Source organism: Kogia breviceps, chromosome 4, assembly GCF_026419965.1.
Source record: "Kogia breviceps isolate mKogBre1 chromosome 4, mKogBre1 haplotype 1, whole genome shotgun sequence".
Lineage (NCBI taxonomy): Eukaryota > Metazoa > Chordata > Mammalia > Artiodactyla > Physeteridae > Kogia > Kogia breviceps.
In genome coordinates, this window is record NC_081313.1 from 7,461,674 (window position 1) to 7,483,333 (window position 21,660).

A 21,660-nucleotide genomic window follows, 5' to 3' on the forward strand; every position below is an offset into this window, starting at 1 on the left:
TGCCGATGCAGGAGACACGGGTTCGTGCCCTGGTCCGGGAAGATCCCACGTGCCGCGGAGCAACTAAGCCCGTGAGCCATGGCCGCTGAGCCTGCGCGTCCGGAGCCTGTGCTCCACAACGGGAGAGGCCACAGCAGTGAGAGGCCCGCATACCGCAAAAAAAAAAAAAAAAAAAAAAAAAAAAAAAAAAAAAAAAAAAAAAAAAATCAAGGTGTCAGCAGGGCCAAGCTCCCTCTAGAGGCTCCAGGGAAGAACGCTTCCTTACCTCATCCAGCTTCCAGTGGCCGCTGCAGTCCTTGGCTTGTGGCCAAATCACCCCAACCTTGAAGGCCAACCTCTTCAAGTCTCCCTCTGCTCCATCTTCACACGGATTTCTTCTCTGCATGTGTGTGTTAAATCTCCCTCTGCCTCACTTCTTAATAGGACACTTATTAATGCATTTAAGGCTTACCCATATAATTCAAGATAACCTCCCCATCTCAAGATTCTTCACTGAATTTTTGTCACAATAAGGTAACATTCAGAGGTTCCAAAGATTAGGACATGGAGATCTTTTGAGGGGCCCTTTTTCAACCTACCATACCAGGTCACTGGCAATACGGCCAGAATCACAGAGAGTGGGGTCCTGGTAATCCCAGAAGAAAAATAAACAAGCAAGGCAGTGACATATGCCCCTTACAGGCTAAAACGTGGACTCTTTCAGTTAACCCTCCTGCTGTTGATTCTCTAGATACTAGGAAGGCATTAGAATGGGCCCTTGAACAACATGAGGGGGGGGGCACCGGCCCCTATGCAGCCGAAAATCAAGGAATATCTTAAGTTGACCCTCTGTATCCACGGTTCTGTATCCTTGGATTCAAGCAACCACAGAACATGCAGTACTGCAGGATGTATTTATTGAAAAAAATCCACACGTAAGTGAACCTGTACATTTCAAACCCAGGTTGTTCAAGGGTCAACTGCATGTACTTGAACCATCACATAAGCCAAACGGAATCTCAGACCTGTTGTACCTTTAATTTCGTTCTCATTGTCATGTTCTCCTCATTGTGGGCTGTTTCTCAGGGCAGATTTGTAATGATCGTCAAGGTGTGATCCCACATCACAGGTGTCTAAGCTGCCTTGACAGTAGTGACAACCACATCCAGACAAAGCCAAAGCTTTAGGACTGACACAGAAACAGCTGCTGTGCAGGTGTGAAATCTGAAGTCACTTGCTGGCACTGCAGGGAACCGTGTTGAGGGTGGAAAAGAAGATAGGTATCCATTCTCTCAGAGTTTCTTCTCTGACTGCTCTGCTAGGCTCAAGCTGAGAGGAAGAGATAGGGACCTCTCAAGAAACTCTAATTATAATACAGCAAGAAGTTCTGAAATCAGAATTCTTTTTCTTTGTGAGTCTATTTAAATTTATTAGCCTTTGATGATACTAGAAATAATGCATATATATGGCAGGCAATTATGAAAATTACAGTAAAGTTTAAAAAGGAGAATCCAAACCGCCCACCACATAGAGATGAGCACTGGTTAACTTACTTATTTCAGATAATAAATATAATTTAAATATAAAAAAGGAAAGGAACTTGCTATCAAATTGAAGGAATGCCTAAATTTCATATTTCTTCACCATACATATAAACTGCTAAAACATTCCTAAAAGATACCATTAAATTTTGAAAATAAAGTTTTAAACATGTATAGGATGAGGTCATTAAGGTTGCTCTTTATTTTTTAACCACATATTTCTTTACAGAACGTGTTTATGTTTCCAGGTAGTAAAGCATGGGTCAGTTATTTAAGAAGAATCAGAAGAAACAAGTAAAAAAACAGTTCTTGCAATTATAAAGTTTAACAAACCTTATATAAAATATTTTGAAATGGGACCAATTTTAAAATCTAAGCTTGCTTTTAGCTTGATTCTCAAAGAAATACAGAAGACAGAAGATGAGGATTTATCAAGCAAAATATCCCACTCATAAAAGGCAAATCACTTGTTGGGGAAAAGTAAACATTATTGAAAATTGACTGTGTCATTAACTATAATAAATCCTAAGAAATTACATACAAATAAAGACTGCAGTCTTTATGCACCATCCACATCTGCTGCTTTCAGTTTCTCATACTAAAAATCATCCCAAGTTTATTTTATATTTGGCGTATATTCTTGTTTTTAGAAAAGTTTGTTCTATATTTTTAAATGTTTGTTTTATATTCATGTTTTTATTTGTTATATGTTATATTTATATTTGTTTACATCCTGTTTTTAAAAAGTTTGTTTTATATTTAGAGTATATTCTTGTATATTTATTATTTATCTTTGTTTTCCCATAGAATTTATAATTGCATTTCTACTTTTCCTTTTGATAAAAATAATCATCATATAATTAACCACTTTCCAGTTGTTAACCTTGTGATTTAGATAAAAAATATCTACTTTCTTCTTAAAGGCATTTTATGGAACCCTTTAGTTTCTTTTTGCATATTTTTGATGAATTGTATATATGAGACACCATATTTTTATTTCTATGAATTCTTTCTTGATAATGGTTTTCTCCTTTCCATGGCAGCCTTTTCATGCTTTATGGGTAGAGTATCTTTCTTTACATCATTTTTTAAACTAAAGTTAAACAAGTACAGGGCTTAGCACAGAAGACTGTGCTAAGCACAGAAAGCCCTCTATTTTGTGGCCCATAAACTGTTCTAAGTAAGAACTTCCAACTCTTTCACTGGTCTATTTTGGCATTTATCTCCAAATCTCTAAATAATGCGGTTTCATTGCTGTTTCTTGATTGCTTCAGTTAAAAATATCACTTACTGGCTCCTTTTCCAACTTATCCCACTCCCCCATCAACATACACACATCCTTCCACCTCCATTTTTTCAGTATGGATTTATTATAATTCTGCTTGGATACTCCATGTTTACATATTTATGACTATGACAATATTCACAGATGTATACTCACACATACTCACAGATGTGCCATGGAATAAGATAAGTTTCTCAAAACAGTCTTATTTTTTCTTGGAGGTAATAACAATGGTCTTCGCTTAGTCTGTTCAGGCTGCTGTCAAAGACTGGGTGGCTTATAAAGAACAGAAATTTATTTTTCACAGTTCTGGGAGCTGAAAAGTCCAAGATCAAGGTGCTGGCAAATTAGGTGTCCAGTGAAGGCAAGATTCGTGGTTCACAGACGATGGTGTTGTAACCTCACATGGTGGAGGAGGAAAGGGATCTCTCTGGGGTCTCGTTGATAAGGTTACTTATCCTATTCATGAGGACTCCGCTTTCACAGCCTATTCTTCAGGGATCCATTGCTTGTTCAGTAGCATATTGTTTAGCCTCCACGTGTCTGCATTTTTTGCAGTTTTTGTCCCCTTGTAGTTGATTTCTATCTCATAGCGTTGTGGTCGAAAAAGATGCTTGATAGGATTTCAATGTTCTTAAATTTACCGAGGCCCAGCATGTGATCTATCCTGGAGGATGTTCCAGGTGCACCTGAAAATAATGAGTATTCTACCGCTTTCAGATGGAATGTTCTATAAATATCGATTAAGTCCATTGGGTCTAATGTGTCATTTGACACCTGTGTTTCCTTACTGATTTTCTGTCTGATCTGTCCATTGATGTAAGTGGGGTGTTAATGTCCCCCACTGTTATCGTGTTGTCAATTTCTCCTTTTCTGTCTGTTAACATTTGCCTTACCTACTGGGTTGCTCCTATGTTGGGTATATATATATTTACAATTGTTATACCTTCTTGGATTGATCGCTTGATCATTAGGTAGTGTCCTTCTTTGTCTCTTGTAACAATCTTTATTTTAAAGTCTGTTTGATCTGTTAAGTCTTTAATTTGTGACTACACCTCTCTGTGACTGCCAAAATATCCACTGGTTTCTCCCTTTCTAAGCAGCAGCCATCTACTGGAGGCTCGGCCTCTAGCTGAACCTCAAATAGTTTTATCTTCTCTCCAATTTTACTTCTTCTTGTGGGCTTGTAACGTTAAAAAAAAATGTCTTATGTCCTCAGAATGGTGTGTCAGAGAAGAACTGAGATAATCCTGAGTGTTCAGTCTTCCATTTCTCACTGAATATCTACAATATTTTCTTCATTCTCATTGAATATAACCTTTAGAATTTCTTTAATATTCTCTTATACTCCTTGAACTATTACTGATTCACCTGAAGTAATTAGTTTTGGTTTTATCTGACTTTTACCATCATGTTTTGTATTGCAGCTTTCTGTTTTTTATCTTTCCAAATTTCCAAAAATCGGTTTTTCAAAAAATCCTTCAAATTTGGTGTATATATATATATATATATATATATATATATATATATATGATTCCATTTCTATTCTTCATAGAATTTTTCCCTTTATGCACCTTCATCTTTATTTAAATGCTAAGTTTTGATGGATGGAAGGTCAGTACATGAGTTCTCTCCTCCTTCTTAAACCAGAATCTGATGGCTATACTTTAAGACGACCTTTGAGTTCAATACTCCTTTATTAAAATGATAATTAAAATTTTTCCGCAAAAGACTCTACAAGGTCTCTGTACTGCAAAAGTTAACACAATTTCATACATAGTTACACCCATTTCTTATAAATAGAATATTTATAATAGGAACTCTCATAGGGTAACTTGCCTCTGTGCCCTCTAGAAAACATGTAAATAATAATTGATTGCCCCCAAATCTTGAAACTAGGCTTGAACCTCAAGAATTAAACTGTACAATCAACCCACATAAGATCATAACCGACATCATACCCTATAATTCGAAAGAGGCTGAGTAGCCTCCAGGTTAGTAAGAAATGACGCAAATAGATTAAACATTGTGACCTAATGAGGAAGCATTATATAAAGTCTAAAAGGTTAGCTATGGGAGAACAGCAAAAGGAGAGTTTAATGGGTGTATAGTAAGCAAAGCAGTAGTAAGTAAAGCAGTAAAGAACACATCACAGCTCTGTTCACAGTTACTCTCTCCAACTTCATCACAGTTACTGAATAAATTCAAGATGACAAAGAATGGTAAAAGAATCACCAAGTCAAGAGTTTCAATCCGTGCACTCCGGAGAGTGGTAGGTGGGCCATGTGCCTCTCATTTTTTCATTTCTATTTCTCCCTTGCTATTCATTTTCCCTTGGCCTCTAGGGAGCTGGGAGACTCCAGCTTCCGGGATACATATCTCTTCCCCAAGAAACCCATTACTTAAATTTGAAACAAAGGCTTTTCCTGGTACGTTGGCTTCTCTGTTTGTGTCAGTATTTGGGGAGAGGCACACAAATAAGGAAAAAGAAACAGACTAGAGAATTGTGAGCAAGCTCATCATTCAACAGTTACGTCAGGCACTGGGGCCACTTTTGAAACAGAAGTAGAAATGCATTTTAGATGAACGAAACGGGCCCCTCCATTTGTCTACAGCCTGTGACTGTCGGACAGTGTTTGCTATTGGCTTACGGACACTGCTTGACCTCGTTTCATGAAACTAAATGATACACATGACTAAGAAAAATATCCATGCATCTTCAATTTAGTTTTTGAGGCTGCAAATGAAGAATAAATTCAGAAATGGGTAGGAAAAATTATTTAAAAGTAAGGCGTGTACAACACAACAGAATGCATTCAATAATCAAGCATGTGTTACATTTTTTTCTCGAAGACATAAAAACATTTTGCTTTCCTGGTGGAGGGGACCAGTGTCTATGCAGTCAGGGTCTAGAACATCAGGACAAGCTGAAGTCAGATACCTACAAAGACTGAGGTACATACTATAGTGAGTGCTCCTGGCGCCCTGCCCAGCTCTCCTCACAAGCCAGTGCACCCTCCTCTGGCTGCTGTCAGTGTTGAGGGATTCTGCCTCAGGCTGCCCCCTTCTCCGGAGAACTGCCCTTGGCTGATGACAGCCAAGCTGCCAGGAGATTCACAACCCACCCCCCGCCCAAACTGAAAAACCTGTTGCTAATGACAGAAGGACACGGGGGTGGGGGGGGGGATAAATCACCATCCCCTTGCCTCAAAGGGGACCAACTGAGATTCCATTCATGCTCTGGAGTTCCCCTGGGAATCAGGCTGACACTGAATCCAGTTCTCGGCCTGTTCCTTTCTCCACCATATTCACCTGCTGAGAACACACCTTCAATAAAACACAAGCATGTGAATCTCTGTGTCAGACTTCCAGGGAATCCGACTTAAAATCCAGATGCAAATTATAATTATAAATTAACACCTGTATCCACTGTATGCCAGGGGTCAACTCCAGGTGGTACGGCAGTCCGAGTCCGCACGAATGACTACGATAAAGTAGAGTGTAAGTGATTAAGAGACTGTGCTGTAGGGCCCAACGTGCCCCAATGCAAATCACAGTTCCGCCACAAACCAGTCGGGTGATCTTGGCTAAGTCACATAACTCTCCAAGCTTCAACTCCTCCTCTGTAAAATACTGAAAATAATACCTACACCTTAGTGCCACTGAGAAAACAAAACTGAGATGATGCATGTGAAGAGCTGGGCACTCAGTAAGGGCACAGTAAACGCCGTCTCCTATTACTGCTGTTGTCCTCATTATCTGATGACAAATTAGGTCATTAAAGTTACATCGAATAAGCACAATGCCAAGTCTCCCATTACAGGGCAAGTCTTCCGTAAAGAAGGAGGAACCCAGGAGTCACATTTAAGCAGTGACAGAGGAAGACTCAGCAGAAGGATGGCACATATTAAGATCTGAATGCTGAAAGGGACTGCAGGGACGATCGAGCCTACGCTTCGCCCTAACTCTGCTCTCCAAACGCACCGTCAAGATAACTGAGGTCCAAAGACGTGAAGTGGTTTGTTCAAAGTATCCCTTCTTTGTTATTTACAGAAATGCTAGAAGTGTGGATAAATCTGGGTGTGTAGTAGAAAATTAGAATTGCTGGAATGGCGGGGGCGGGGGAGGCGCAGACAACAGGATCAGTTCAGTGCATCCTTAGGTGCTAATCTTGTCTTTCTAGCACCTTCTGGGAGAAAATGCTAATGCATGCCGATGGATGTCTGAAGGTCTGAGTCTTCTGCTTCTTCCCAGGCATGCAGACAAACTATATAATCCCAGCCTCCTTGCAGCTGGTTGAGGCCACGTGACCTAGTGGTGGCCACTGGGCGGAAGGGAGGCATGCCATTTCCTGGCATGGCCCATGTAGATCTCCTCTGCATGATCCTCCACACCTTCTTCCACGCTGCTCTGGAGGCGTGGGTTGAAGATGTGGAGGCACCACAAGCAGAACACCCTGGGCTCCAGGATGGCAGCACAGAACAGAGCCCCTACAGCTGCTGCCCTGGACAATCATCCCGTACGGAAGAAAGAAGGCTTCTGAGTGTGCGTTTAGCTACTGAGAGTGAAGGGCTGTTTGTTAACAGCATTAATTCAGTGTGACTAATACTCTCTGAAAGTGGTAAAATCTGAGTCCTCATCTACACAAAATGTACATCAGCAACTATAAATCCTCCAGGAAGTTATGAGAAAAGGAAAGTAAATGTGTTTCAATAAACAGAGAGAGAGATAAAACAGCTCCCGACAGGGCATTTTCACCAAGGGAGTGGAAGAGACAAGAATCTGGGGTTGAGTGGTGACAGGATGGGTCCCCAGCCTACGGGTCACAGTCGAGGGAGGACCATGAAATTATAGCCCGGGGAGTCAAAATTAACGCTGTGGTCCAAACAACCAAATATTGTCCTAAGAAAAGCAAAAACGAAGACAAAGAATTACACTGCATTATCCTGCGTTCAATCACCAGGAAATATTCACTGAGAACTTGATCTGTACTAGTACCAGGTGACAAACTTTTCCATAAAGGATCAGATAGGAAATCCTTTAGGATTTGTATCCCACCCGACATTACCTGATACAACTGGTCAACCCAGTTGACGTAGCAGCCATAGATAACATCCAAAGGAATGCATATGTCTGTGTTCTAATAAGATGTATTAATGATGACCATGGGCTGGCAATATGCAAATGAATGGGCCTGGCTGTGTTCCAGTAAAACTGTAACTACGATCGTCAAGGCTTAGTTTTTGAAACCCTGAAAGGTTTTAGTAAAGATCTCTAAACTCTTTAATCTCTAAGATCCCTGCCACTTCTATAACACTATGATTTCAAGAACACACTTGATAAAGAAGGCAAAAAAGAAATAAAGTTTAGAATCATGACTGTGGATAACTACATGGGAGACCACTCTCCCCTTGTCCAATATAAAGATAAGACAAGATTTTAAAAAATAATCAATATAAATATCTCATTTGAACAGTTACTCTAAATAACTAATTAAAATATCAGGGCTTCCCCGGTGGCGCAGTGGTTGAGAGTCCGCCTGCCGATGCAGGGGACGCGGGTTCGTGCCCGGGTCCGGGAAGATCCCACGTGCCGCGGAGCGGCTGGGCCCGTGAGCCGTGGCCGCTGAGCCTGCGCGTCCGGAGCCTGTGCTCCGCAACGGGAGAGGCCACAACGGTGAGAGGCCTGCGTACCACAAAAAAAAAAAAAAAAAGTAAATAAAATATCATTCTTTAAATTATACAGAAGAATTCCAACAGAAGGTAGTTGTATCAAATTGTTATGACCCATTAGAGAGGGTACTGGTATTATAAATTGATTCTATTTTTAAATTTGATTTCATATTAATAAAAGGAAGCAATTAATACTCAAGAATCCCAGCAGCTTCTTTAGAAATGGCCACTAAGTGCTCATACACGTGTTTGGTTAAACATACAAAGGAATCTAAAGAGGAAAATACCCCAAGCATATCAAGGATCTTCTGGATTCAATCAAGAAATGTTTACATCACAGATTCAAAAAGTGGCTTCTTCAAAACATGTGGAAGCCGAGGCAGTGATCACCTAACATAGGGTTTCCCGACCTTGGTGCTATTAGCATTCCAAGCCAGGAAATTCTTTGTTGAACGGGGAGGGGCTGACCTGTGCATTGTAATACATTTAGCAGTGTCCCTGGCTTCTACCCACTAGATGCCACTAGCACGTTCCCCTCCAGTGATGACAACCAGATGTTTTCAGCAGGTAAAACAGCCCCTAACTGAGAAACACTGATTTAGAAATGACGAGTTGAAAGGCAATTCCCCAAACCCAAATATACAAGAAACAAAGTTAACATTTACCTTAACTTTGGAGAGAATTCTCCATCAATATTGACCAGGTCGTCAGAGACTTAACAGTTTTCAATTTAGAAACCAGAGAGAGGCAGGTGGTAAACTGGAACACAGATTGCAATTTTTCTGCTTATTCCAGCAGTTGTGAGTGAGAAACAAGCTGTGAATTCCTTTCCCTCAGTAACAAAACAATATAAAAATGGTTTTTGAACTATTTCCCAAAAGACAGTTAGGAAGACATTGAGGTGAAATGAGCTGCAGTCTCTTTGTCTTCTTAGGACCGTGCTCAGCGCACGTCTACCTTGGGCCATCCCAGGCACGATCCCAGATGGGCAAATGCTGTCAGTCCGTCTCAGGGCCGGCTACATTTTTATATTTTCCAAAAAGCTTGTTCTTATAACATAACTGCTGTGATCAAGGCAAGAAGAAAAGTGACGCCGAAGAGCTGGATCTGTTACCATGACAAGAAGTAGGAGAGACGCCTGACGGGAAACCTCCACATCCTCTATCACTGTGCCTGCAAGTGACTGGTTTCCAAGACGTGATGTCTACATTTCAGCACACGGTGAGTTGCAAGGAGATTTATAACAGCCTCCGAGTGGAAAGACACCTTATAAATGACGTCACATGAATATTTGATTCTCCAGTCGTTGATGAAAAACAGGTTTTGTTTCCTTCAAAGCAACTCTTGGTCTTTCACTTTACTACACTGAGGCATGTTTGAAAATCACAATATTCCACATAGAGCCATTCTACCTCATGGTATATTTATATGTGAATATTTTTGTGGTGATGCTAAGAGACTTGCCTCAAACAAATAATGTTCGTTGGGGTAATAATAACCATGTACCGACCCGATTCTTGCTCAAATCTTGACTGCTTCAGAAGCTCCACTAGTGACGTCTCAACTTTATTAGGGAGAAAAAGGGAAAAAGAACTCTTGATTCGGGGTTCTGTTGATGCCCGTTCTGGACTGTGTTCGGTATCAAGCTTATCAGGCAGTCCGACCTCACAGTTCGTTTTCTCACTCTAAAGCCACGTCACAAAAGTCCATTTTTCTCATCAGTGGGTTTCCGCACGGTTCCACAATCCGAGCCACAAGGCACAACCACGTAGGATGGATAACGTGCTCCTGTGAATAATGCCGGCAGCCGATATGGCCCACCCCGCCCTCACCGCTCAGGCAGGAACAAGGGATTAAGAGGTACCAACTACTATGTATAAAATAAACAGGCTACAAGGATATATTGTACAGCACAGGGACTATAGCCAATATTTTATAATAACTATAAATAAAATATAACCTTTAAAAATTGTGAATCACTATGCTGTATACCTGAAACTTATATAATATTGTACATCAACTATACCTCAATAAAAAAATTGTCCCCTGTTTCTTTGTACTTGTTTCAATGTGACCATCAGATAATCTTAAACTACGCGTGCGGCTCACATTATGTCTTTACTGGACAGTGCTGTCTGTAACACCAGTACAGCCCTTTCTTGATCTCTGTGCCGAGTCTTTTTTGTTACCCTTAGAAACGGTCATTTAACTTAAAATATTCATAGAAATCAAAAGGACAACTTAACTGGAGACATGTATGAAAAAGCAGCCTGTCCTGAAGAATTCCCAGAGTCCTCTCTCCCCAGTGAGTGAAAGGTAAGCTGCAGAGCAAGGTACACAACCACAAAGCACAACAGAGGAGGGTCGCGCTGTGTGGACCCACCGCACCGCGTGGTCCGACGTCTGTTATTAGGGCCGTGTTGTCGAAGCTTCCATTCGGAAAGCCCCTGTTGTCCTGCTTGGCCCTATGTTAGCAGGCTGTGCTCGCTCTTACCAGGAGGTGATGCTGATGAGTTTTCCAAACCTCAATAAGACCACTTCAATTTCATCAGTAACCTCAACCTGATTTTCATTAAAAGGTAGTCACGACAATGAGAAGCAATCTTGAGGAAACTACAGTTAGTTCCCTTGCCCCTAAAATAACATTATACACACAGTAATGGCAAACGCATCTCCTGATTTTCTGCAGCTATTTATTTCGAGATTACATCGAGAACAGTTGCAAGCAAAGTTCAATAGACTCTCATAAAGCCTTCACCTAGATTCTTAGAGTTCCCTTATTAACATTTTATAGTATTTGTTTTATCATTCTTTCTCTCTGTGTGCATGCATGCATGTGTGTCTGTGTATGTGTATGTCCATAAACACATATACATATATGTGTATATACACATAGAGTAATTTTTAAAATCACTTCAGAATAAGTTTCAGAAATGATACTCTTCACCCTTATTTATCTCAGAAGCTTTGTCCAAAGAACAAAGACATTCTCCTTCATAACCACATTACATTTATCAAAGTTAGGACATTAATATTAATACATTTCTACTATCTTCTCCGCAGACAGTAAAATTTCACCAGTTGTCCCAAGAGTGTCCTTTATAACAAGAAAAATTTTTTTTCCTGTTCCAAGATGCAATTTGAATCAAATGTTTCATTCAGTTGGCATGTGTATTTTTGTTTCCCTTTATGATGGAATAGCTTTTCTTTCTTTTGACTTGGTGATTTTTGAAGAGTAGAGACCAGTTTTTTGTCGAATGGCCTTCAGGTTTGGTCTGTGTGATGGTTCCTCACGATGAAACTGGTTATAATTTTTGGCTTTAATATCATGGAAATTTTGCCGTGGCCTTTTCGGTGCATCTAATCAGGAAGCTTATACTAACTCTTTGCCCCATTCCTAGTGAAAGTACCTTTAACTAGTTGGTTATCACGGTACTGGCCAGCTATCTTCATTATCAAGTCACAAGTTTTCCTCTCGCAATTAATACGTATTTTATAGGTAAAGACTTTTGAGACTATATAGATATCTTGGTCATCATCAAACTCTCACCCACAAATTTTCCATCCATTGATCATTTTTGCCTGAATCAGTTTTTAGTGTAAGGGTTGCCAAATTATAATTTTCTAATTAAATCATGCCTTCAACATTTATTAGTTGGCATTTTAGAGTAAGGAAGAGCAGTCCCTTCTGTCTCATTTGTTTATTTATTCATTTATTTTTATGTTAGTATTTACTCATAGTATTTACTCATAGTTGATTCACTGTGCTATAACCTGATACTATCATTACTTATTCTAACAATCAAATTGTCCCAGATTTCTTCAGCGAGCCCACGTCAAGCTGGCTCCTAGATCATTTTGACCTGCTCTCATCATTCTTTGAATATTCCCTTAATTTCTGAAACATCAAAATCTTCCAGGCTTACCTGGAACTTTGATGGTCCAGGCCCTGGAATCAGCTACTTCTCCAAGAAGGCTTGGTTCTTTACAGCACGTGGGATCTTAGTTCCCGACCAGAGAGCCATGTCCCCTGCAGTGGAAGCTCGAAGGCCTAACCACTGGACCACCAGGGAAGTCCCAAGGCTTGGTTCATTTTAATGGAGAATGAAATTTAGAAACCAAGTACTGGGTTTTAAGTGTGCTCATTGCTATTGGAATGACAATATTCTAGACCTTCTCAGCCAAAGGAGCTGGGAAACTAGGAAATCAATGCACATGTAACATGGAAACATGCGTTGGCACACACACACATCTGCACATTTCACTTTTTCAGCACACACAATATGTCAAATAATATACTATACCCTGAGAATCAAAATGAGCATAATCCTATCAAATGATCTATATATTTTATAAAAGATTATTTAAAACCAGAGCTTTAAAATGGTATTCTGCATTAACTGCTGATCATTCTGAGTTCTTATTAATACACTCATAATTTTACCAATGATCAACTCATTTAAAGACTTCACTTATATTACCAAATTGCAGTGGAAAGACAGTTCATTGTCCAGTGTGATGAAATAATTATAAGAAGTTATTATTTATTGTTATCACTTTTAAAAAACAAAAGCAATTAACATTTGTTGCAAAAGTACTATGCCTTCTCTCTTGTGCATGCCTTACTTTATTTAATTCTAGCAAAGACGGTATGGGGTTGGTAGTCTTTTGCGGTCATTCCACAGATGAGGAAACCCACAAGTGCTGGAAGTCACAGAGCTAGATAACAAATCCAGGTCTCTGGGGCTTCAAAGTGCTTTACCAATATTCGTTTTCTGGGCGGGGGGAGGTATTGGCTTATTTTAAAGCCCTGGTGAATAAAACATAGATCTAATATTAAACCCTGGATCTAAAGTTTCCTGAATGTTCACAAATATCAGCATCACATAAGAGAAGAAAATAATATAAACTTCTCTCCAATCACTTCTTAGAACTCTAGTAGATGAGGGTGATTAAAGAATTTTTCCAAACTACACACAGCTCAAGGACTCTGGCATGCTCCATGGGGAATTCCAGAATCTTGGTGAAGTGGATATTTATGCCATGACCCTGTCCCTTCTCCAAGTAGACCCTTCTGAAAGAATAAAAGGGCGAAGTGGGCCTTTGTGGTCCAGATCTGCCACTAAAATAAACACTCCATTCAGGCATAAGCATCTCAGGTTCCTCCTCCTTCAAACCGCAAAAAACACACAAGTAGGTACATTTCATTTTTATCTATCACCACTAATTCTTTGTTATATGTGGTTTTTAAGCCATAGAGTCATATTTATTTAATTATAAATAATAAGGAGGAAACAAAGATGTTTTTCTAAAGGGGGCTGATGTTTACAAGAATATGGTGGCTGGATGTATCACACTAAATAATCAATGATGATTCTAACTAGGGGGAAAAGGCCACTTCCTAACATTGAGGAAATGCCCTTTGACTTATCTATCACTTGGGGAAGAGTAAATCAGGATGATACCCATGGAAGGAGGAGAGGCCGCACAGTAGGAAAAGGGCTAACTGGGAATTAAAGCAGGTGATGACTCATGTCAAAGAGGGCGGCCAGGCGGCCCGCGGCCTGACCCTCTGAGGAAGGCACGGCCCGCTCTGGCTTGATTAATACCTTCACATACATCTGTCTTCATCCCCTCAAACACGGAGCTAATTGAGATGGAAAAGGCAAGTTTGAGAAAAATAAATTGCACCTACCTGGATCAGAGACAAATCCTCAAGCTGTAACCTGAAGAGGTAGTTTCTACAAAATACAAAAAGAGAGCAGTTTCATTTTTAATAGATCTAAAAAAATTACAATTCGTAAAAATTACGAGAACAAGGGGGAAAAAAAACAACAGTTTTTGGCTTCCGAAGCTATCTCCTTAGCTAAGACTGTGTGTGACACAGTTTTCCTTGGAACTCAGAGTTCAAAGAGGCGTTCAATACGTCAACAGAAACACACATTTGAGACTGATGAGAAAAGCTAAGGAATAAAGGGGAGGGGACTAAGGTATATCTAAATTATTAATCAGCTCTCTTAATCGATGTGAAATGGACAAACGGAAGTGGGTCTTTTTTTTTTTTTTTCGGTACGCGGGCCTCTCACTGTTGTGGCCTCTCCCGTTGCGGAGCACAGGCTCCGGACGCGCAGGCTCAGCGGCCACGGCTCACGGGCCCAGCTGCCCCGCAGCATGTGGGATCTTCCCGGACCGGGGCACGAACCCGTGTCCCCTGCATCGGCAGGCAGACTCTCAACCACTGCGCCACCAGGGAAGCCCCGGAAGTGGATCTTTAAGGCTGAGACTGAGTTTAAGTTAAGCAAGATGATATAAAACCACTCTTCACGAGCCTTCATCCTGACAGACCCACCTACATTCACCATGTTGTATAATTAAAACACATCCAGGTTTTGAATTCACCAATGGTCGGAGCATTACACTGCTCGGCCTCGCTGGATGGATTCAGTGTGTAATAAGTTTAGAAGCACGAACTTGTCTGTCTGACTGTTTGAAAGAGTCAGCTCTGGCTGCCCAAGCATGAAAGAGGAAGTCAGAGAAAAGGAAGCGATTAGCTTTCAACAACGAAGGGGAAGGTGAAATACACAACAGAGATCAGCAGCGCACGCGGGAAAATGTAGATAGCAGTCACGTGAGACTTTGGACTGCACTGTTGTAACTTTTAGAAACAAGGGATTGGCCTCCAGCTCAAGCCATGAACGAACGTCTCCTTAACATCATGCAGATGAGAAGCTGGCGCAGCAGAAACAGCAACCCAGGGATGGATGGAGGAGAAAATGCACCCAGGTGGGAACAACGATGGCAGGGAGAAATTGGCATGGAGCGGGAAGCAGCCCCTAAGAACGCATGAGTGGGGAGGGGTCTCGGAGAAGCTGAGGCTATCGTTATAATGGACTGCTCCAAGGTGATTACTGTGGCATCAGGAGAATAACAAAACTCTCCCGGCACCAGCAAGAAACAAAAGTAAACGACTTTCATTCTCTGGGAAGGCGGGCAGATGTCAGAAGTGAACACGCTGTCCCAGTAGAGGTGACAAGGGACAGCCACGTCAGGCCACGGGCACAGCCCCGAGAGAACCACGAATCATCCCCGTGGTGTGGATGCAACGGGGAGCACAACAGGGGCGACTCCATGCCAGGCCGGCCGCCGCCAGTAGCACGCATGCGCACACTGCCGGAGCACAAGAAGGGATTCCATTCACCTGGAGGGCGGGCTCGCGAGTCCCAGGCAGCGCCCCCTGCGCGCTCAGGGGTCTCACAATGTGTCCCCCGCCGCGGGAACACTGCCACCCTGCACGCCGAAAACGGCCTCCTCAACCACCGCAATGGCTTCTTCACCACACTCTTTCCGAGCCTCCAGTTTAACCTCCGAAACAGCACCAGAGAAGCAGTGCGTGGCACGTGGCGCTTCCCTCCCAAAGCCATTGGGGGAAGCGTCGCCTCTCGTTCCTTAACAGTCGAATCAGCCCTCTTCGCAGAGCTCAGGATGCCTCTGAGGAGGGAATGTGGCAGCAGAGTCCACTTCTGTTTCGGCGGCCCCCTTGGAGAGGCAAGGTTTCCACCAGAAAGGTCGTCCTGCGGCGGAAGGAATGAGAACTCGGCGCAGAGCCGAGCGGAGCCGAGCTGCCAAGGTAAACGCCACTGGAGGCCGCCTGGCATTCGAAGAGTCGCCAGGCTCTCACGTGATGTGGAACAGATGCCAGCACAACTGCTCTAAGAGACGTTAGAGATCTACACGTACACACAGATAAATCTTTCAGATGAGCGGCTCAGAAGAGGCCCCAGAGGCAATTACTGGTCGCGCTCATTGCCTCTATGAGCGCCACGGCTCGCTACCCCCAGGCTGGCTTCATCGCGGGCTTCAGCTGCAGGAAGCTGCCAAAAGACCCGGATCCTCCACCACGGGGGGCAGTGTTGCCTAGTGGTTAAGGACATTTGTGTCCATCAAGAGATGAATGGATAAAGAAGATGTGGCCCATATATACAATGGACTATTACTCAGCCATAAAAAGAAACGAAATTGAGTTATTTGTAGTGAGGTGGATGGACCTAGAGTCTGTCATACAGAGTGAAGTAAGTCAGAAGGAGAAAAACAAATACCGTATACTAACACATATATATGGAATCTAAAAAAAAAAAAAGGTCATGAAGAACCTAGGGGCAAGACGGGAATAAAGGCACAGACCTACTAGAGAATGGACTTGAGGACATGGGGAGGGGGAAGGGTAAGCTGGGACGAAGTGAGAGAGTGGCATGGACATATATACACTACCAAACATAAAATAGATAGCTAGTGGGAAGCAGCCGCATAGCACAGGGAGATCAGCTCAGTGCTCTGTGACCACCTAGAGGGGTAGGATAGGGAGGATGGGAGGGAGGGAGACACAAGAGGGAAGAAATATGGGAACATGTGTGTATGTATAACTGATTCACTTTGCTATAAAGCAGAAACTAACACACCACTGTAAAGCAATTATACTCCAATAAAGATGTTAATTAAAAAAAAAAAAAAAAGAACATTTGTGCAAAGGCCAAAGCTCTGCCACCAGACAACCTGGGGGGTGGGCGGGGGGGGGAGGTGAGCACTGTATGCTTCAATCTTTTCAACTGTAAAAAGGAGCTAATAGTCATATCTACCCCCTGCTGTTGTTGTGAGGTTTAAAGCCAAGGAAAACACTTAGAATGGTGTCTAAGCCATTATCAGCACTCAATTAACAGTAGCTACTTCTAGGCAGTTTAGGGAAAATATTAAAATTTCCAGCCATGTTGAAATTCTCAGCATCTTCTCCGTTTAGGGAGAAGGAAAGAGCGTGTCCGCCCTCCAGCAATGGCAGGTTACAGGCATAAGCGGGCACATTTACCTCTGTGTGTTCAGGTACTGGGGTTGTTGTCAGTAGGGATGGTGGCGGCAGCACTGGATTTTTAGGAAAGAAGATAACATTGTTTATCTCGTCTTGGTTCTGGGACCCAGTCATCACACTCTTTCCAACTCACTGGCTCTTTTAAGAAGAACTTTTTCTACAAATATTCCCCAAAAAGGAGCCATTCATATTTTTAATCAATGAATTAGTTAACAGCTTTGATGATATTACAAGGCTGTCTCTTCTCTCTCTCTCTCTCTCCTCCCACCCCTGCCCCATACACATACACGTATACAAGCATGAAGGCCCACTCTACAGTATCTGTCTCTGAGAACTTTCTAGAAAGGCAGCTAAGGAAGAGCTGGAAGGGCTTCATATCATTGAGGAAAGAAGATGGGAGTGTCCATGATTTTCTGTAGAGCTATGCGCAGGGTGACTGGACAGAAAAGTTCAAAGTCTCTCCCGTGCTAAGGGTTGAAGGAGGTACAGAGCTCATTCTCTGAAAACGCTGGGTCCTGTTGTCAGGTGTTTTTCACAGGAGAAGTGTTATGGTCTGAATGTTGATTTCTCCCCAAAATTCGTATGTTGAAATTCAACCCTCAAAGGTGACGGTATTAGGAGGCAGGGCCTTCGGCAGGTGATTTCGCCATAAGGATAGAGCCCTCAAAAAATGGGATTAGTGCCCTTATAAAAGAGGCTCCAGAGAGCTCCCTCACCCCTTCCACCATGTGCGGAGGCAGCGAGAAGTTGGCCATATGCAACCTAGGAGAGGACCTTCACCAGAACCCAACCAGGCTGACACCCTGATCTTGGACTTCCAAGCCCCAGAAATGTGAGACATAAATCTCTGCTGATTACAAGCCACCAGAGTCTGTGGTATTTTGTAAGAGCAGCCCAAATGGACTGAGACAGGAAGACATTGATTTACGATGACAAACATGCCACACTCTCAGCCTGTATCTCCCCAACAAGATCTAACTCTCCTGGCCACTTCTGCCTCTCAGGTCCCAACAGTCTGAAAAGGGACCCCTCTGTTCCCCCAGGCATTACCCAGGTGGATTCAACCATTTACTCTTCCTTCCCCAGACAACTGAGAACTATGGTACCCTCACAAGCATCTCATCAGTAACCAATCAGTGTGGCAGAGGGATTCAATAGGTGACCAGAAGGCGTAGAGAAGTGGGACATGCTTACTAGGAAAAACAACACAGTAATTATGAGATACCATCACCACCACCACCACCACCATGCCCAAAACCCTAATAAAGAGAAGCACCAAAGAGTTGAACTTTTCCTTTGGTATTTCCTGGGTTACAAGATGTAGGGTGGTGATTTTTTAACCCATCCTCAATTTTTTTTGACCTAAAAAAAATCACAGAACCCAAGAATTGGAGCTAGGTTGTCATTAGAAAGTATATACCCCTCAACTTTTAGTTGAGCAAACTTCTGCAAATTAGGAGGTGCACTGTGATTTATCCAAGATTATTAGGATTCAGAGAAAGTCCTATGATTAGAAACAAGACACACCCCCCCACTTTGCTGTCCCTTATCCCATTGTGCCAAATGGGATAAGTCATCCAATGTCCCATTCTAATTTAACTGGCACCAAACACACACACACACACACACACACACACACACACACACACAGAGGAATCATTCTTACAGTACCATTACTTCATCATCATTGTTCATTCACAGGTGCATTTACAAATCATTTTGAGAAAATTCAAGTCTTAGCACTACGCATGACAAGCTTTAGACAAAATTCAACACCCATTTATGATAAAAACCCTGAAGAAAGTAGGCATAGAGGGAACTTTCCTCAACACAATAAAGGCCATATATGACAAGCCCACAGTCAGCATCGTCCTCAATGGTGAAAAACTGAAACCATTTCTACTAAGATCAGGAACAAGACAAGGTTGCCTACTCTCACCACTCTTATTCAACATAGTTTTGGAAGTTCTAGGCCACAGCAATCAGAGAAGAAAAAGAAATAAAAGGAATCCAAATAGGAAAGGAAGAAGAAAAGCTGTCATTGTTTGCAGATGACATGATACTATACATAGAGAATCCTAAAGATGCTACCAGAAAACTACTAGAGCTACTCAATGAATTTGGTAAAGTAGCAGGATACAAAATTAATGCACAGAAATGTCTTGCATTCCTATACACTAATGATGAAAAATCTGAAAGTGAAATTAAGGAAACTCCCGGGAGGGGCGGTGTGGAGAGTGACCTGTGCTCGCACACAGGCTTCTTGGCGGCGGCAGCAGCGGCCTTAGCGTCTCATGCCCGTCTCTGGGGTCCGCGCTGACAGCCGCAGCTCATGCCTGTCTCTGGAGCTCCTTTAGGCGGCGCTCTGAATCCCCTCTCCTTGCGCACCTGAAACAATGGTCTCTTGCCTCTTAGGCAGGTCCAGACATTTTCCCGGACTCCCCCCCGGCCAGCTGTGGTGCACTAGCCCCTTCAGGCTGTGTTAACGCCGCCAACCCCAGTCCTCTCCCTGGGATCCGACCGAAGCCCGAGCCTCAGCTCCTGGCCCCGCCCGCCCCGGCGGGTGAGCAGACGAGCCTCTCGGGCTGGTGAGTGCTGGTCGGCAGCGATCCTCTGCGGGAATCTCTCCGCTTTGCCCTCTGCACCCTGTTGCTGCGCTCTCCTCCGCGGCTCCGAAGCTTCCCCCTCTGCCACCCGCAGTCTCTGCCAGTGAAGGGGCTTCTAGTGTGTGGAAACCTTTCCTATTTCACAGCTCCGTCCCACTGGTGTGGGTCCCGGCCCTATTCTTTTGTCTGTGTTTTTCCTTTTTTGTTTTGCCCTACCCAGGTACGTGGGGAGTTTCTTGCCTTTTGGAATGTCTGAGGTCTCCTGCCAGCGTTCGGTAGGTGTTGTTCCACATGTAGATGTATTTCTGATGTATCTGTGGGGAGGAAGGTGATCTCCGCGTCCTACTCTTCCGCCACCTTGAAGCTCCTCTCAACAATTTTTTAAAATTGTGAAAGGTGAAACATACATGAAAAATTTGTGGAATTCCCTAATCACCTCCCTGGACCTCAGAATCTGACAAAACATAGAGTGGATTCTACTATTCTCAAAACCCTGTCCTCAAACTATTTGGTTCCAAATACAATGCCAAGTATTTTTGCTTGGAAAAATTCCAGCTCAGCTAGCAACATGAGGGACCAGAAATCTCCCAAGACAGCTTGATCCATCACAGTTTAGGTCAACGACCTATGAAGTTAAAGGTTACAAAAAGAAAGAAAATCTTCTAAAGGGAATAAAAAATGGATACTCCCAAATGCTGGGTCACTGGGGCACTAAAGTAAGATCTATGGTCCCCTGCAATTGGCTGCTCTCCAGGGCACTGCAGAAGAGGCAACCACTTTATCTTGTAATTGTAAGCACACAGAGGAGGAAAACCAATATATGTGAGGTTCACAAGAAAGGCTACCAACCCTTCCAACAAGAAGGAGTAATGCTTCTGGCTCCCGGCCAAAAGGAATGCTAACCAAATGTTTCACATAAGGTCAGTTTCTCGAGTAGGGCAATGCTTTGAGCAACCCTAAGTACTTAAGTGGCCTCATTAATCTTCCTAACACCCCTAGTTGTAAATAGGTAGTGATGAGGAATACTGCCATGTTCTTCAGGGAGAAAGGCAGTGGTGCAGACGTTTAAGAGATTAGATTCTAGGAGCGTATTAGTTGTGCAGCTTAGGGGAGTTTAACCAGGCTGTAAAGGTTCAATTTTATGGCCATAGCAAATGAAAGTACGGGATCTTCTTCCCTTGGTGTGAACTTACTTTTTTTCAAATGCCTTGGAATAAAATTTGACATTGCACATTCAAATGTAGTAACCGTATGACTTTTAGGAGTGATACATGAGGCATACAGAAATCCAATAAACTGAATAATTCAAATCACAAAGCCATTTAATTTGGCAGATACAAACTGACAATTGTGAAGCCCATTCATCCTTCCCCCACTAGATACCTGAGTGTGTGGTCTCCCTCTTCACCAGAGTGTATTTCTTTTTGACTATAGGACTGAATAAATCATTCTTGCCTCTCATCACATCCCCCAGTGGCCTATTAGCAGCAAATCACTAAGCACAACAACATATTCTCTGAGGTAGCAGTGATGGCCTTAATAGACAAAGTTCATTTGTGTCTTCATGTAAAGTAATAAAATTCAGCCAGCATTAAAGGAAAGGTTGAGCCATCATGAGCATATTAACTAAATGACTCATTTTATCTAGAGACACTATAAAACTCAACTGTGACCTCCATTAATTATGAAAGACACAGGTGTTTTAAAATGACGTTCTCTT

The 21,660-nt window shown here is 42.5% G+C and overlaps 1 protein-coding gene across 8 annotated transcripts in view; it reads right to left on the minus strand.

Moving 5' to 3' along the window:
- The window catches only part of SEMA5A (semaphorin 5A), a 491,583-nt gene that overhangs the window by 236,352 nt on the left and 233,571 nt on the right, over nt 1-21,660 (minus strand). For all 8 annotated transcript variants that reach the window (XR_010840079.1, XM_067030787.1, XM_067030788.1 and 5 more), the window contains one exon: nt 14,173-14,218. Coding sequence is in view for 7 of the 8 variants with exons in the window: in XM_067030787.1 (XP_066886888.1) it covers nt 14,173-14,218 (46 nt within the window). In the remaining variant the exon portion in view is untranslated. The remainder of the gene's footprint in view (nt 1-14,172; nt 14,219-21,660) is intronic.